The sequence below is a fragment of the Thermobia domestica genome, chromosome 18 (assembly GCF_964235325.1).
Source record: "Thermobia domestica chromosome 18, izTheDome1.hap1.1, whole genome shotgun sequence".
In the NCBI taxonomy this organism is placed as follows: Eukaryota; Metazoa; Arthropoda; class Insecta; order Zygentoma; family Lepismatidae; genus Thermobia; species Thermobia domestica.
In genome coordinates, this window is record NC_137471.1 from 101,736,739 (window position 1) to 101,752,137 (window position 15,399).

Below are 15,399 nucleotides of genomic sequence, written 5' to 3' on the forward strand. Positions count from 1 at the left end.
TTCATGAATTTTTGTATGGATCCATACAATCAATCTGCATAACGATTCGCACTTCTCAGTAGGTACCTAGTAGAAGTTGGGGTCCAAAACTAACCTAACCTAGTATAACGTTATATTATGTAATCAAACGAAAATCAATGGAAAGAAGTGGAGAAATTGCAAATTTCGTGTGGAAGAAATTACTGCACCCCCTTAACGGAACGGTTCGTGTTTTATATTCAGCCCTGCTTAAGATAATCTACACCCAGTGATACAACACCTACCATAAGAAACATCTACTAAGGCAATGATAGTGCGTTTCATACTACGAGAAGATAATATTTCATGAATATAAACGTGCTCCTCAAAAATAGTATAGTACGCTACTGTCAGCAAAACGTAACCTACCCTATGTCAAACTGGTAACGATGCCGGAAGGACTTTACGGAATAAATGGCCTCATTCTAATCTTAAATTACAATTTTTGTGATAGTCAACTGTAAGCATAGGAGTGGAGAAGTGTAATGTGGGAATGATCCTTTATTACACAACGGGGAACTCCATAGCGCTTGACAACTGTATGCATGACCTAAGTTCGATTCACAGTGGAAGCAAACAATCATCAGTTGATCACAAACTTTCAGAACAAAAGCATATTCTTACATCTTTTCAGCAGCATAGGCCTTTCTTCTGATTACCCATTATTAACAGCATTATATGCAACATGCGTAAACTCATAAAAGGCTGGCATTTGTACTGGGTTCCCCAATAGTGCATATGTAACAGAATTTGATATGAACACTAACTAGTCTACAATGTAAACAAAATGCTTACTCTTGAACTAATAAAATTTGTCACATACTTATTTGATATCCCATTTAGACTAATTTATAGTGCTTCTACTTTCAGGAAAGTAGAACATTTAAAAAGGAGGTCCATTCCAATTCCCGCATAGTATAAGACATTTAAACTATATGTAAGTAGGTCTACAAATGAAAGTTGAAGAATTTTAATAAGAGTAATATCTCTAATGAAAATTTTGCTATTCAGAAATGTCTATGTTATGTGAAAGCTACAATATTAATTTCTAACACTATTTGCTTTTAGAATTTCACAGTATTATTTTGCTTCCTTTTCTCTTCCGAGTTCATTCTCCATTTTCTCTTTCTGGTTTTTCGTTTACGTTAGCAGTGGGAGATAAGAATTGATGTTAAGAAATAACTCATTCTACTATACACCAGAAACAGGTGCACAAAGATACTAGTGTTCTGATATCTTACCCGATATGATCTTCCAAAAACCGAGGCTTCAAAACACCAAATAATATGTATATATATATATTTTTTTACACTTGGAAACCTCAGTTCACTGTTACAGCTCTTTTCGTAGACCTACTTCTATCATCTCTCTCTCTCTTTTCCTTTCTTTTTTAACTTTTCCTTTTGCCTTTTCCTTATTCTGGTTACTTGAAAAGGAGAAAGTAAAGGAACGAAACTCTTATATCCTGTCTTTCCATCACGGAGCTCTACGTCGTCTGCCTTCTCCTTGCTTCGTTTTGAGAACCAAAACAAAATCGCCTTTTCCGACAACCACAGCGCAACCATCCATCTCCATCCAACAACAAGACGATCTAAACACCGACGGAGCGTTCGCCATATTGTTTCGAAGATGCAAGTGAGAGGTGGTACTTTAGAAACAATTTATCCGACAATTTTTAAGATTAAGAAGCTTCATAAATAAATAGGTAAGTTAGTGGTAAACTAAGTTCAATGTTGTTGTAGAATCTGAAAAAAGTACCGTCACACTTTTTTCGTTTTGGTGCATTAATGTAACTTACGCCTTACGTGTAAAACATTCATCACTAAGAATGCCTTTCGATTTTTAATATCTGAGATAGAACCGAATCGACGAACGAATAGAACTTCATTGAACTTCTCAAGTACATCTCAAATCTGTTTAAGCGTTTAGTACTGTATTACGCATTCTTACTTCATTCCGTGTAACGTATTATAGTACCGGCATCATTGGCTAATTGTGTCAAGTTGACCGTTGGTTATTTAACCTATCTGTTGTCTTGGCCTGATACGGAATAGTACGTGAGTTTTATATGAAATCGACTTGGCACTGTCAGATGGTCTTTTTATGATAGTAATGTGAAAATTATTTCACGTGCCTTTTAGGGAAGACATAATTAATTCCGTAGGATGTGTTCTCGGATAATGGAGAAGAACCGATCGATATCACATAGCGTATTGACCATAAAGAACTGATTCGTTGACTTCAAGAAAAGCATTCCTGTTGGAAGAAATTCTTCTAGATTGAGAATAGTTTTGCGTATATAGCCTACTATGAGTACAAACTTTATTTTCTTGTTTGGCTAAATTATTATTTTGAGAGCTTGTATTTTGACTGGCGTTTCACTCTACGTTTTCGTTAATACAAGAGGCAGCCCTGACAATAGCGACTCCGAGGTGCGTGTATGTGTGTGGAGATTCCACTCAGGTTATAGAATTAGATTAAAATAGTTTTGTGAAGGATTTCAGAGCCAGTTACGCGCTGCTGGAAAGAGGATTAGTAGTATGTGTCGTTTGGAGTTATTGCAGAGGATGAAGTTCGGATGAGCTCCGCTGCACCAAACGGATGTATTGAAGCAAATAAACGAAACTTACCTTAACTAAAGTAACATAACATAAACTAACCTTGCATACCGTATTCATAAGTCATTATTGGCATGGTGAATAGGTGGCGGGTCTTAACGGAATAAATGTCATTGCAAAAATCGCGGCCCAGGTTTTCAACTGTAATTTTATGGTTAAAATGGAGGATTAAGTTCCAAAGTTAGTCGTCCGTTTCTAGCAAAATTTTGAAAATTTACCGGGTAGAAATGAATATTCCGCCCGTTTGAATGCTTGATAATATGTAAGGAGATCGAAAGGTGTGTTTATTATTTTATATATATATAGGCCGTTGTAAACAGGGAGCTTTTTGGCAAGCGGAGGGAACTGCTTAGCACAAGGTTACTGCACGATAAATACATTAATAAGAGTCGAACCTATTATGCACGGATTCGTCCATAAGGTAGCTAGTAACCACAGGATACAAAGTGAAGTGTAGTATCTGAAGTCAATGTTCTAACTCTTGACGTGCCAAGGACAGTTGAGGAATCCACGTAATTGCGAAATTTACGGTAATGTGTTGTATTACTGGTGAAAACATATATGCAAGCAATCGAAACGGATCGGGGTAATGTCTATAACGTCTTTAGTAATGTATTAGTCAATTATATAATTCAACACGTGAGGGAAGTAATGTAGGTCTACAATTTTTCTACTTGCTTCTTTTGAGTGTGTACTCACCTTCCCTGACGCGCTTTTTGATCCCAACGGGCGCACTCCCCTGCTTCGGTACTCCACAGACTGTTAGATAGCATTCGTGCTTTTCAAGTGGCCACCTAGCACGAATTGATTAATGTGTTGTGCACAATACTTATGATTGTGTACGTACACTGAATCTGTACATAACTAAGGTAATATGAACAGAAATTTTCGAAAGTTTGACTTTTTGGAAAAAAGGGTTTTTGATCAAAAACCACGCGGACGACCATTTTCGCAATAAATGCCAAAATGAACAAGTATATACGAAAGAAACTAGGTTAGATCTTAATTTCCGGGGCGAAATATTTCTGCCTTCAGTAATACAGTTATATTTTATGTTTAGAAGTTTAAGGTTATTACAAGTGCTATACGATGGTTAATATAGGTTAAGTAAGTGCATATGAAAGATAACTAGAGTCAGTGGGGATAATTATGAGACACACCTCACTGATCTTCAACCACTACAGGATAAATACAAATTAAGAGCACAGGCATTCAGTAACAGCCTGCATAATGCTCTGACTACATTTTTAAGGGCTTAAGTTTAGAGTTACCCCTCCAGTTTCAAACCTACAATAAAGCAATTAAAACATTAAACATTGGTAGGTTATGTTAATTTAGAATATGTTAGATTAGTTTAGGTTTAGTTTGGTTAGTTTAAGGCAGCGTTTGCCAACCGGTGTGACGCGGCACACTGGTGTGCCGTAAATGGGCCGCTGGTGTGCCGCGAGAAATCGAAAAAAAAAAAAATATATATTAATTTTATAGCAATCAAATTGCAAAACGTAGTGGAAAATGTATATTTGTATTTCACACTACTATGAATCTACAAATTTAAGTTTCATACCGGTTACTGTTCTGTACATTTCTAATGTTGAAAAAAGTATTTGTTACCATTGTTATGACCATTATTGCTTCTTTATTGTTGTAGACTATTTCGTAACTTGAAAATTTAAAATATCATTCAATCCTTCCGACGAATTACCTACATTTGTGTTTTAAAAGTAAAAGAGATTTATTTGTTCGTTCGTTATTTAGTGATCTTCCTCCTTTGTAAAAGGTTGGACACAGTTTTTAAAAAGAAAGCGTATTTTTTATTAAAAAAACCTGAGTCCAATATTTCATTGCAATTGTTTTCTATTTTAAAATTAGAATGAAAAATAAGCATAATGATTTACCACGGGGGAAACCCCAGTGATAGAGCTTTCTTCTCTGTGAGAAGGAGATCAATAATCAGAAAAAAATACCACTGTATTTTATATTTACAAGTAATAATATCTATAAGTGTTCCGCGAGAATCCAAATAACACCCGTAGTGTGCCGCAAGTTGAAAAAGTTTGGGAAACGCTGGTTTAAGGTAACCTCCTGAGACCCAAGACAAGACTAAAATGAATTTTGTCACCAAAAATGCATTTCTTAGATGAAAATCAGATGTAAAAGTCAATTCAAGAAAAAATTTATCAACTCAGATTTTTTATGGTGTTATAATTGAATGTTCCCTATAGGGAACATTGGGCCTCCAGCTCATGTTTTGTGAGATTATTTTTTAACAGGGTTGGCAAAACCCATGGTTTTTATTTAAAAAAAAACCAAAAAACCTAGTTTTTTGGTGTAAGCCAGGTGTTTTTGGTTTAAACCAGGTTTTTATGGTTTAAATAATTTGCTCTATATATTCATATCATATATGGACAGAAATAAGTTTGTTTTGCCTTGATGTTATTATGCAACAACCGGGTTATGCTGGAAGGGGTCACATAAGCTTAAAGCGGAATAAAAACCGTTTCTCGAGTTACATCCGAGAGAAATTGTCCTCCATTGAACTCGGAACCGGGACTAATTGGCCACAAATGCGATACGTCTGCCGACTCACTCACGAAGGAATCCTGATTATTAAAAAAAAACGTTGTACTGATCTTTACATGCTTCTTAATATAACTGTCAAGAGTCATTTCAGAAGGACAAAAAGATAAACAGTTGCACAAGTGAAACCATTACACAGAATTACATATGAACAATTTCAAAGTACTACGGAGTACAGAAGAACTAATTTAGTTCAAGTTAGTTAACAACGGCTTTTATTGGACCAAATTAAAGAAATACACCGACTTAATCTGCATATCAATACGAAAAGTGAATAAAGATACGAATTATTTGAGTCCACTTTGGCTCAGTACATAAATAGATACCAATGATACTTATTTCACTAAATGCAGGGTTGGCTGGTTTAAACCAAAGTGGTTTAAACCAAAAAACAAAAAAATGTTCGTAAAAGTGTAAGTGTTTGTAAAATCTTGATGAACAAACATTTGTGGGTTATCACGTTTCACTCCCGTATATTATTCGTATTATATTCAGACCTAAATTCCCCATTCATTACTCAAAAAGGTTATACTACAAAAGCAACTTTTTTTTACAAGTTTATAAATGTTTATTTTGTGATTTTTATGTAGTTGTTATTATTATGTAATTGCAATCGAAGAAAAATTCTAAATATTGTTTCGTTTCAATGTTTACTATTGATAAAATACATCGAAAATGCCGTATTTTGTGTGTGTGTGGGGGGGGGGGTCATACAGACCCCACGAGAGGCATTTAGTGAAATAAGTATCTTTGGTATCTATTTATGTATAAAGGAGTCTGAGCCAAAGTGGACTCAAATAATTCGTATCTTTATTCACTTTTCTTATTGATATGCAGATTAAGTCGGTGTATTTCTTTAATTTGGACCAATAAAAGTCGTTGTTAACTAACTTGAACTAAATTAGTTCTTCTGTACTCCGTCGTACTTTGAAATTGTTCATATGTAAATCTGTGTAATGGTTTCACTTGTGCAACTGTTTATCTTTTTGTCCTTCTGAAATGACTCTTGACAGTTATATTAAGAAGCATGTAAAGATCAGTACAACGTATTTTTTTTTTTTTTTATCAGGATTCCTTCGTGAGTGAGTCGGCAGACGTATCGCATTTGTGGCCAATTAGTCCTGGTTCCGAGTTCAAATGGAGGACAATTTCTCTCGGATGTAACTCGAGAAGCGGTTTTTATTCCGCTTTAAGCTTATGTGACCCCTTCCAGCATAACCCGGTTGTTGCATAATAACATCACGGCGAAACAAACTTATTTCTGTCCATATATGATATGAATATATAGAGCAAATCATTTAAACCAAAAAAAACATGGTTTAAACCAAAAAAAACCTGGTTTAAACAAAAAAAAAAAAAAAAAAAAAAAACGGTTTTATTTGTTTTCTTAATAAAAACCATGGTTTTTGCCAACCCTGGCTAAATGCCTCTCGTGGGGTCTGTATGACCCCCCCCCCCTTCCACACACACACACAAAAAGTACGGCATTTTCAATGTATTTTATCAATAGTAAACATTGAAACGAAATAATATTTAGAATTTTTCTTCGATTGCAATTACATGACAATAATAACAAGTACAAAAAATCACAAAATAAACATTTATAAACTTATAAAAAAAAAAGTTGCTTTTGTAGTATAATCTTTTTGAGTAGTGAATAGGGAACTTAGGTCTGAATATAATACGAATAATATACGGGAGTGAAACGTAATAACCCACAAATGTGTTCATCAAGATTTTACAAACACTTACACTTTTACGAACATTTTTTTTTTTTTTGTTTTAAACCAGTTGGTTTAAACCACCTTGGTTTAAACCAACCAACCCTGTTTTTTAAAGAATAAGTCAGTGTTTATTTCAACTATTTTACTATTCTTTGTCAATTATAAGTTCAATATATCATTACAAAGATTAAGAATAGAGTGTAAATTTTATACATACATACATAGTTATAGATACACACTTAAAATATGTACAATTAACTACCTTTTTATGATATCGTTGAAATTTGATCTTTTCGTCTACTTTTATATTTATTGTTCTCAATAATTACAGCATGTTGTGGTACTCTTTGAAGCAATTCCTATTAGCTACCAGGCACAAGTGAACACTACATGCCTTGCACAGAACTCTGGCTTTATTGCTGTTACATCCAGGAAGTCGACGTCTATGTTCTTCGCTATCCATAGTTTCGGGCATATGAAGGGAACCTTTCTTCCTGAACTCGGCTGAGGAATGGGGACTTGTTGCTTGTCGTTTACGTGGATTTCTTGTCATTTCACTTTCTTCATCGGTTTCGTTCTCTGTCTCTGACTCTCCATTGTCCTTCATTTTCATTGTGTCATGGAGAAGGGATTCTGCAAGAGACATTTTGAAGTCAAGAAACTGAGATCTGTTCTTTCTAGGTATGCCTCTTACTATTTCATCTCGCCTCATTTCTAACCAGCTGGCTGCAATGGCAAAGTCATAGAGGTGCATAATAACTGACGGTCCATTCCTCGTTCGCGTTTGAATTGAGATAACTCTGTCCAAAAGATCAATACCTCCCATTTCGGAATTGTAACTTTTTACGATTTTTGGCCTCGGGTCAGTCACATACTTTTTCTCTTTCTTACACCATCTCTTACACTCATCTAATGGTAAGCAACCATCTACGGGAGATGCCAAGAGCACAGGCTTATTATCAAACCATTTTGTTATACATAGTTGTCCATCTTTTCTAACCACTTGATCAATTGGTCCCCTACCTAGGGATTGCAACTCCCTGTCAGATTTCAAGCGTACAGCTTGGGGAATATTTCCTTTTCTTATGGTACCAGTTCCCTGCATCTTTGCTTCCGAATGAAGTAAATCAAGGAGTGAGATGGACGTAAAAAATCGATCCATATATATTGTACAACCTTCCGGAAGAGATGAAGTTAGTTTCATAACAGCCTTTTCACCGATGGTCAGATTCTTCATTTCAGGATTATCTGATTTTAAAATTGTGTCCCCTTTGCCTTCATAGAAAAACAAATCCAACGGGAGTCCATCAGGCGAACATGCAGCAAACACCTTCAAACCTTGAGGGTTTGGTTTTCCCCTAATGTACTGACTCATCTTGACGTGACTCCAAAATGGAACTATTTGCTCATCTATTGAAACTGTTCTCGTTTTAGAATTTGACAGACACCCTTCTTGTACTAAATTTATCATAGGCCTAACCTTCCAGTAAGTGTCATTTTCCTTTTCTATTTCCGGAACAGCTAAATCATCTACAACTTTCAAATTATTTCTCAAAAGCGTGAATCGGTTGCGTGACATGCAGTCTACAATTGCTGAAACCCGTGTACCTCTAGCCCAGTACATTCGCAGCCTAGGATACTTCAAATCGACATCATAACTATAACTCCAAATAATATTTTGATCTCGTCAGGCGTAGCGTTTAAGATCTTGCCAGTCTTAACATGATATATTTTGTTTGTTGCTTTACTTACGTCTTCGTAAAAAACACCAGGAAAGTACTTTTCAAAATGTTGGATCGGGCTACATTTTCTTACATCGGAGACGTCTGGTTGAAAATCAGGAGCAGGGGGCAAAGGTTGGAAAACATCTGTATGCTTCCACCGTGTAGGACGTCCTATACGTTCTAGGTGAACTGGAGAGACTTGTTCTTCAAAATCTGATTCATCTTGATTTACAAATTGACTGCTGTCCTCTACATAATCCCGTGGAACCAGGTCTAAGTACTCCTCTTCATCTTCATCAGAGAGATCCAAATTTGAGTCATTTCCATCGAACAATAGTTCCTCTTGAATTTTTTTGTCTGTCAGGCCTACGAAATAAAAATAAATTACAATATATTAGGTCTGATATACTCGAAACACGTTAGAATAATTTGCAAAATAAATTATTCAAATCTCTAGGAGCTCAGTTTCCATCTAGATTGGGTGAAGATACTATGCACCTTAATTTGAATTCATTGTGTATTTTCTTAGCTGCGTAAAGACAAAAAACGGAAAAATAAACGAATTATAATCAGAGTAAGTAACGCCGAATTGACTAGAATGGGGATTTCCGCTGAGATATGGATTTTGGAATCAATTTTTAAAATTATCCTAAAACAATAATACAAAATGTCTCACAAAATATTTATTTCGCATTCGAAGAAATAAGTGAGATATTGGACTTTTGAAACAACGTATGCAAAAAACACTGAAAACGTCTCCTTACAAAATTGATTGGTGTGGTGTCAAAATTACCTTCTGCATATATGCAAGTTGTATGAGAATTGAGTGATCCATTCACGATTTTCTAGTCAGATGTCAAAGTTGATAAAATAGTTGAATTCCGATTCAGCTATTGCATATAGACAGAAGTTAAGTAAGGCAATTTTGAAGCCAGTCGAACCAAATTGGCGCGGATTCGTTTCTAGTAGCTTTAGCTTATGTCATTTTCAAATTCTCATATCACTTTTATTTGTGTGAACTTAAAAATATCGATATATTTATTTATTCCAGAGACTTTCAAATTAAAATAAATTTTTAAAAATAGTGGAAATTACCATTTTAGGTTAATCTTATATACGATATTCTATCATCATTTCTGTCAATTCATGAACTAAGCTTGCTTATCTAAGATAGGGGGACATTTCTCTTGGTTGCAATCATCGTCTCTGGTTACAGAATTAGACCGTGTGGAAACAGTGGAAGTTTACCATTTACCAGAAAGGAATTTTGGGTAAAATAGTTCTTTAATTAGATAAATTTCAAAAAGTTTAAAACACTGCATGAATTTAGACCATTACTTACGTAAATTAACGTATTGCATAGAGGTAGGCTAAACATTTATCAAGGACATACACATTACTTTCAGAAAATGTACTCTATCATCTATTAGTACTTTCGTCAATTTGGTGACCCAATGTTCCCTATAGAGAACATCGAAAATAGGGACTCGTTTTTGAAATTTTTGTAAGTCGTAAGAAATGACTGTTACGATAATTGTTTGTTTTTTTTTACGATAATTCAACAATACACTACTTATGCGTACATAAAGCAACAATAAATAAAATAAAATGAAAAACAATCATATTTCTAAACGAATATTTATCTTTACGAGATGCAGACGCGAAGTTTTCTGCCATCTTCGTTGACTTTCCACTGTCCGATGTGCTAAGGAAACTAATGAACATCGATATTTGCTACGCTGTCACATAGTTGCCAGCTTCTAGTACACGTATCCGCCTTCCTATTACTGCTATAAAGAAAAACACCAAACATATAGATGTTCCCTATAGGGAATGCTGGGTCTCAGGAGGTTAAGTTGAGTTAGCTGGTAAGACTTTAGTCAGACTAGAACAGTGACTAGACCCGGTTCTCATACAAGCTTCAATTATCGCTTACATTTAGTAATCCGTGGGTCTCATAAAAATTTAATAGATTCTCTACGTTATTCTTATATAATTCCATAAAACACAATGCGGAAATACCTTCAACTCACAAAAATGTTAGAATAACATCAGTAGCTATTTCCACTTTCTTTCTTAGTTATTTTCGTGTAACTCAGTCAAATATTTGTATATCTTAATGTAGTAAACACAAAATAACAAAGACTTCTTTGTCGCACAGTTGGACTCTTCGTATCTCTTGGGGACAATAGCTGTCTCATAATTATCCACCCGGTGTCTTATAATTAGCCTCTTGGAAGGAAATTATGAGACAGCACAAATTTGACATTTACTCATCAACTTATGGGATGACAGGAAATTTCGTGGCAGCAAATTGTTACCCTGTTGGCACCATAAATAAATTGCTGCCTATGTTAACTGGTTTCTAAATTATTGTAAGCTGAGTAACGTGGAAAAGTTGTGAAATCTGTCTCATAATTACTCTCACTGACCCTATATGAGATATTATTTTCTGCCGGTGGAGTATTTTTGTACAGTGTACAAAAGCTGTATTTTATGTTTGCAGGTGGAATATTACTAATGTGAAATAATTACAAATTTTATAGGAATTTATATATTTTATAAATTATGTGATGTACATAATGCCACAGACACCTAGGAATCCGCCGACCGTCAATTGGGAAAGAGTGCTATACACCATACGATTCACAGAGCTGTGCAAAGTGGAATAATTTGTCATTTAGGTTTTGACTTACCTTACCTTACCAACTGGCGCTACAGCTCTTTGTGAGCCTTGGCCTCCCTAACAATGTGCCTCCATGCTTTTCTATCCTTGGCGATCTCCCACCATCTCTTCACTTTTAATCGTTTTAGGTCTTCCGTTACGTCGTCTATCCACCTTGTCATTGGTCTTCCTTTCCTTCTTACAGAGTATATTTAGTCCTTCATTATTTCCTTTGTATTCTCGATTCTGGCATTCTCTTTACGTGGCCTAGCCATCTTATTCTCTGAGATTTAATAAACTTTACAATGTCTTCACTTTTTAATATACTGTTTACTAATGCATTGCTCCTTATTCTCCATATATCGTCTTCTTTCACTGGGCCGTATATCTTGCGTATTCTTCTTCTTTCGAATCTTCGTAGAGCTTCTTCTTCTGCTTTGTTGGTATGTTTCCATCAGATCTTTTTCTGTTTTAGCCACTATTGCAATATCATCTGCGTATGCGCATATCTGGGTGCTTTTGGTGAAAATTGAGCCTCTTTTGTGTACTTCTTGTACAGCTGCGTGCAGTGCTATAATAAAGAGCGTGGTGGATAGCCCGTCTCCTTGCTTGACTCCTTTGTAATACTGAAATTCTCGACTTACAGCATTTCCTATTCTTACTTTGGCGCTTGTTTGGTGCATTATCATCTGTGTTAAATTAATCAGCTTATTGGGAATGCCCATTTGCTGCATCACCTTAATGATTTGGTTTCTATTTACACTGTCAAAGGCTCTGCGATAGTCAACAAATAGAATTATAAGGTCAAGTCCGTATTCGTAATGTTTTTCTATAATTTGCTGTAGAACGAATAGCTGATCAGTCGTGTCTCTTCCAGGTCTAAATCCACACTGGTATTCTCCGATTATAGTTTCTGTGTACTTTTTCATTCTTTTGTTAATAATGTTCGTTAATATTTTGTACGCCGTGCTCAGTAACATTATCGGCCTGTAATTGCTGCATTCTGTGCGGTCTCCTTTCTTGTGTATTGGGCAGATAATTCCTCCTTGCCAATCCTGAGGCATTCGTTCTTCTTCCCAGATGCGCTTAAGGAGTTCATGAATTTCTCTCTTCATTGTAACGCCTGCCATTTTTATTAATTCTATTGTTACCTCATCTTCGCCTGGGGCCTTATTGTTCTTCATTTGGTTTAAGATTGTTTCCACTTCTTCATATGTTGGCTGCTTTTCTGTGACGTCCCTTGTATTCTTCCCTATGTTTGCAGTGGTTGTGCGTTCAAGCTCTTGCGTCTCTTCCTTTCCTAATTGTTCCTGGTAATATTCAGCCCACCTTTCTAGTATACTGTGTGTATCTCCTAACATTTCTCCATTTTTGTCTTTGTAGCCAATTTCTTTGGGTTCATAGCCTTTATTTATCTTTTTGATGGCTGCGTACATTTTACTTGTCTCGTTCTTTTGTTCGCTCAGATTATTTATCTCCGTTATCTGCTCCATAATCATCTCCTTCTTCTTTTTCCTGCATGTGTGGTTGGCTATTCTTCTCTTCTCTTTATAGTTATCAACGTTTCCTCTTGTTTCCTTTTGTAGCATTTTCATCCTTGCCTCATTTTTCTCTTTTATCGCTCTCTCGCACTCTTCATCGAACCACCTGTTTCTCTTTATGGTCTGTATCTGTTCTCCTATTATTTCTTCAGCCGATTTCTTCAGAGTTTCTTTAATTTTTCCCCAATGTGTATGTATTGTTTCTCTTTCCGTTTCCGTCCATCCTTCTATTTCTTGCTTTATACTTTCTTGATATCGTTGTCTATTTTCTGTTTTTTCCAGTTCTTTTGTGTTCCACTTTGTTCTACTAAGTATATTTCCTGAATGTGTTTTTCTAATCTTTTCTCGTAGCTTTACTTTCAATAGAAAGTGATCGGAATCACAGTTTGGTCCTCTGGAGCTTTTGGTGTCTATTATTGCTGATGCGTGCCTTTGACCGATCAGTGCATGGTCAATTTGGCTGACTGAGTTCCCACTTGGATTCTTCCAGGTTCCTAGATGTATACGTTTATGTGGAGAGCATGTACTTTTTATTATAAATTTCCGTCTGATTGCCAGCTGGCATAACAGATCACCATTACTGTTGCTTTCTTCGTGTATTGTATGTTTTCTACTTACCCCTTTTATGCTATCTTTCTCACCTATCTGGGCATTGAAATCTCCCATGATTATCTGTATGTCATACTTAGGTGTTCTGTCCAGAGCTTCTTCTAACTTGTCGTAGAATTTTTCCTTTTCGTAGTCTTCCTTCTCTTCTGTCGGGGCGTGGACTGTTAAAATAGTTATGTTTCTCCATTTACCTTTTAATCTGAGTGAACTGATTCTTTCGTTGATTGGTTTATATTGTAGGACGCTTCCTCACACTTCTTTTGAAACGATGAATCCTGTTCCGTATTGGCCAGTTCTTTGCTCCGTTCCACAGTAGAACATTGTGAAGTCTTTCTCCTCCCTTTTTCCTGTGCCTTGCCATCTTATTTCTTGTAAGGCCGCCACTTGTATTCCATACTTCACTACTTCCTGCGCTACTTCATGCATCTTGTCTGGTCCTAACATACTTTTCACATTCCAGGTTGCCAGAATCATGTCCTTATTCCGTTTCGCCGATCCATTTCCTATTGTCCCGTCCTTCCGAGGCACATTTTCGGGTTTCTGAACGGTTGATTTTTTCCGGTGTGAAGTTGTTAGCCTCACGACCAACCCCCAACCTGGAGGACCGGGTGATTTTTGGTCAGGGTTGTCTTCCCTTAGCCTTTATGGATCCCTCCACGAACTGCAAGGCAGCAGTGCTGGTTTTGGTCCACCCCGGTTGACTCCGGTGCCTACTATATCTAGTAGACATTCCCCTATCCGCCACCTGGGGAGGCGCCTGGTAGGGGTCCAGCAACCCCTTGCCCGATGGGCCCAGGATTTAGGTTTTGACTACCAGGGAAAATATATAGTGCAGACAACGATAAAATAAAGCTGTTGCAGGATGTTACAAAAATAAATGGCGTAAGTCAACAATAATCGGCATTTGACGCATTTCTAAGCATCTTGAATATTTAAACGTATTTTCATGTGTCTTATAAACTTCGTAGTGCTTATTTTTATCATAGTCACTAACTTTTGCCAATCTACTTCTGGATTAAGGCTTTCCTAACTTCTCTCCACAATCTTGGGTAATTACTTTTTCACGCTATTCAGCTGTGATTTCTAATTTACCGTGTTGCAATCAGCTCTTAGGTTCAATTAGGAGACAAAAGAATGCTTCGTTTGGGGAATGGTCATTCCATCAAAAATTTCTCGATATAACACAAATTGCATGGTCATTTTTGAAAATTCTGATGTTTTGCACGTATATTCGTACTTGTTTCGCAAACACGATGGTATGATCAGAAATATCAGATTAACGTTCTGTATGAACACGGCGGCCATATTTTTAATGTAGCGTGTAGCAAATCATGATAACATCAGGATGCTGATAAATACAATATCTCAGAAATGAAAAGGGAAATATGAGACAAACACCAGTGGAAATATTATGAAATGACCTTCAATGTAATGCTAAAAATTTCTAGCATCTCAACATCAAACACGTCAAATATGCCTCAAAGTCAAAGTGAGCATCAGCCAAATTACCATTTTTAAACTCCGAAAATTCTGGGAAGGAATTGTGCCAAATGTGTCTTATATGGATTTTGTATTTGTCTCCACAGAATGTGCAACTGCATGAAATTAGAAGATCGTAGAAATGAGTAATGATGATTTCATAAGGCATCAAATATGGCTACACACGGAATTTTGCAAATGTGTGCGCTTGAATAACTGTTGTGGGGTAAGTGCAAAAATTCAGAAACTTCCGCTAAATGACCTTTAGTTCATGGAGTTCTAGAATTCGCCAGTATACAAGTGTAACGTTGAAAAGTTACGTATACAATGTCAGGATATAGGACAATGGCATATATTTCTTTCAGCTATAATGTATAATACGTGAAAATGAAACTAAATGTGACTAGAACAGTAAAATCCCATGTTGCCAACAAAGCATGAACA

At 36.1% G+C, this 15,399-nt stretch overlaps 3 protein-coding genes across 36 annotated transcripts in view; 1 reads left to right on the top strand and 2 right to left on the bottom strand.

The window, feature by feature from the left end:
* The window catches only part of LOC145674948 (uncharacterized), a 99,662-nt gene extending 98,111 nt beyond the window's left edge, over window positions 1–1,551 (bottom strand). Inside the window, exon 1 of one of the 4 annotated variants that reach the window (XM_081745212.1) lies at window positions 1,260–1,551. The gene's annotated coding sequence lies outside the window, so the exon portion shown is untranslated. Of the gene's footprint in view, window positions 1–387; window positions 411–1,094; window positions 1,239–1,259 lie in introns of those variants that run through there. The other 3 variants (XM_081745216.1, XM_081745213.1, XM_081745215.1) reach the window with 3 other exon arrangements.
* Window positions 1,552–1,569: 18 nt separating this feature from the next.
* The window catches only part of LOC145674949 (uncharacterized), a 768,948-nt gene continuing 755,118 nt past the window's right edge, over window positions 1,570–15,399 (top strand). For 23 of the 31 annotated variants that reach the window (XM_081745245.1, XM_081745232.1, XM_081745224.1 and 20 more), the window contains exon 1: window positions 15,159–15,181. The gene's annotated coding sequence lies outside the window, so the exon portion shown is untranslated. Of the gene's footprint in view, window positions 1,724–2,186; window positions 2,451–15,157; window positions 15,182–15,399 lie in introns of those variants that run through there. The other 8 variants (XM_081745220.1, XM_081745217.1, XM_081745219.1 and 5 more) reach the window with 4 other exon arrangements.
* LOC145675193 (uncharacterized) lies at window positions 11,638–13,533 on the bottom strand. Its single transcript, XM_081745564.1, has one exon. It carries the CDS (start codon window positions 13,531–13,533, stop codon window positions 11,638–11,640), a length of 1,896 nt encoding a protein of 631 aa, XP_081601690.1.

Excerpts from the sequence above, each read along its gene's own strand:
- LOC145675193 (XM_081745564.1), bottom strand. The coding sequence starts at position 13,533 with ATGGGAGATTTCAATGCCCAGATAGGTGAGAAAGATAGCATAAAAGGG.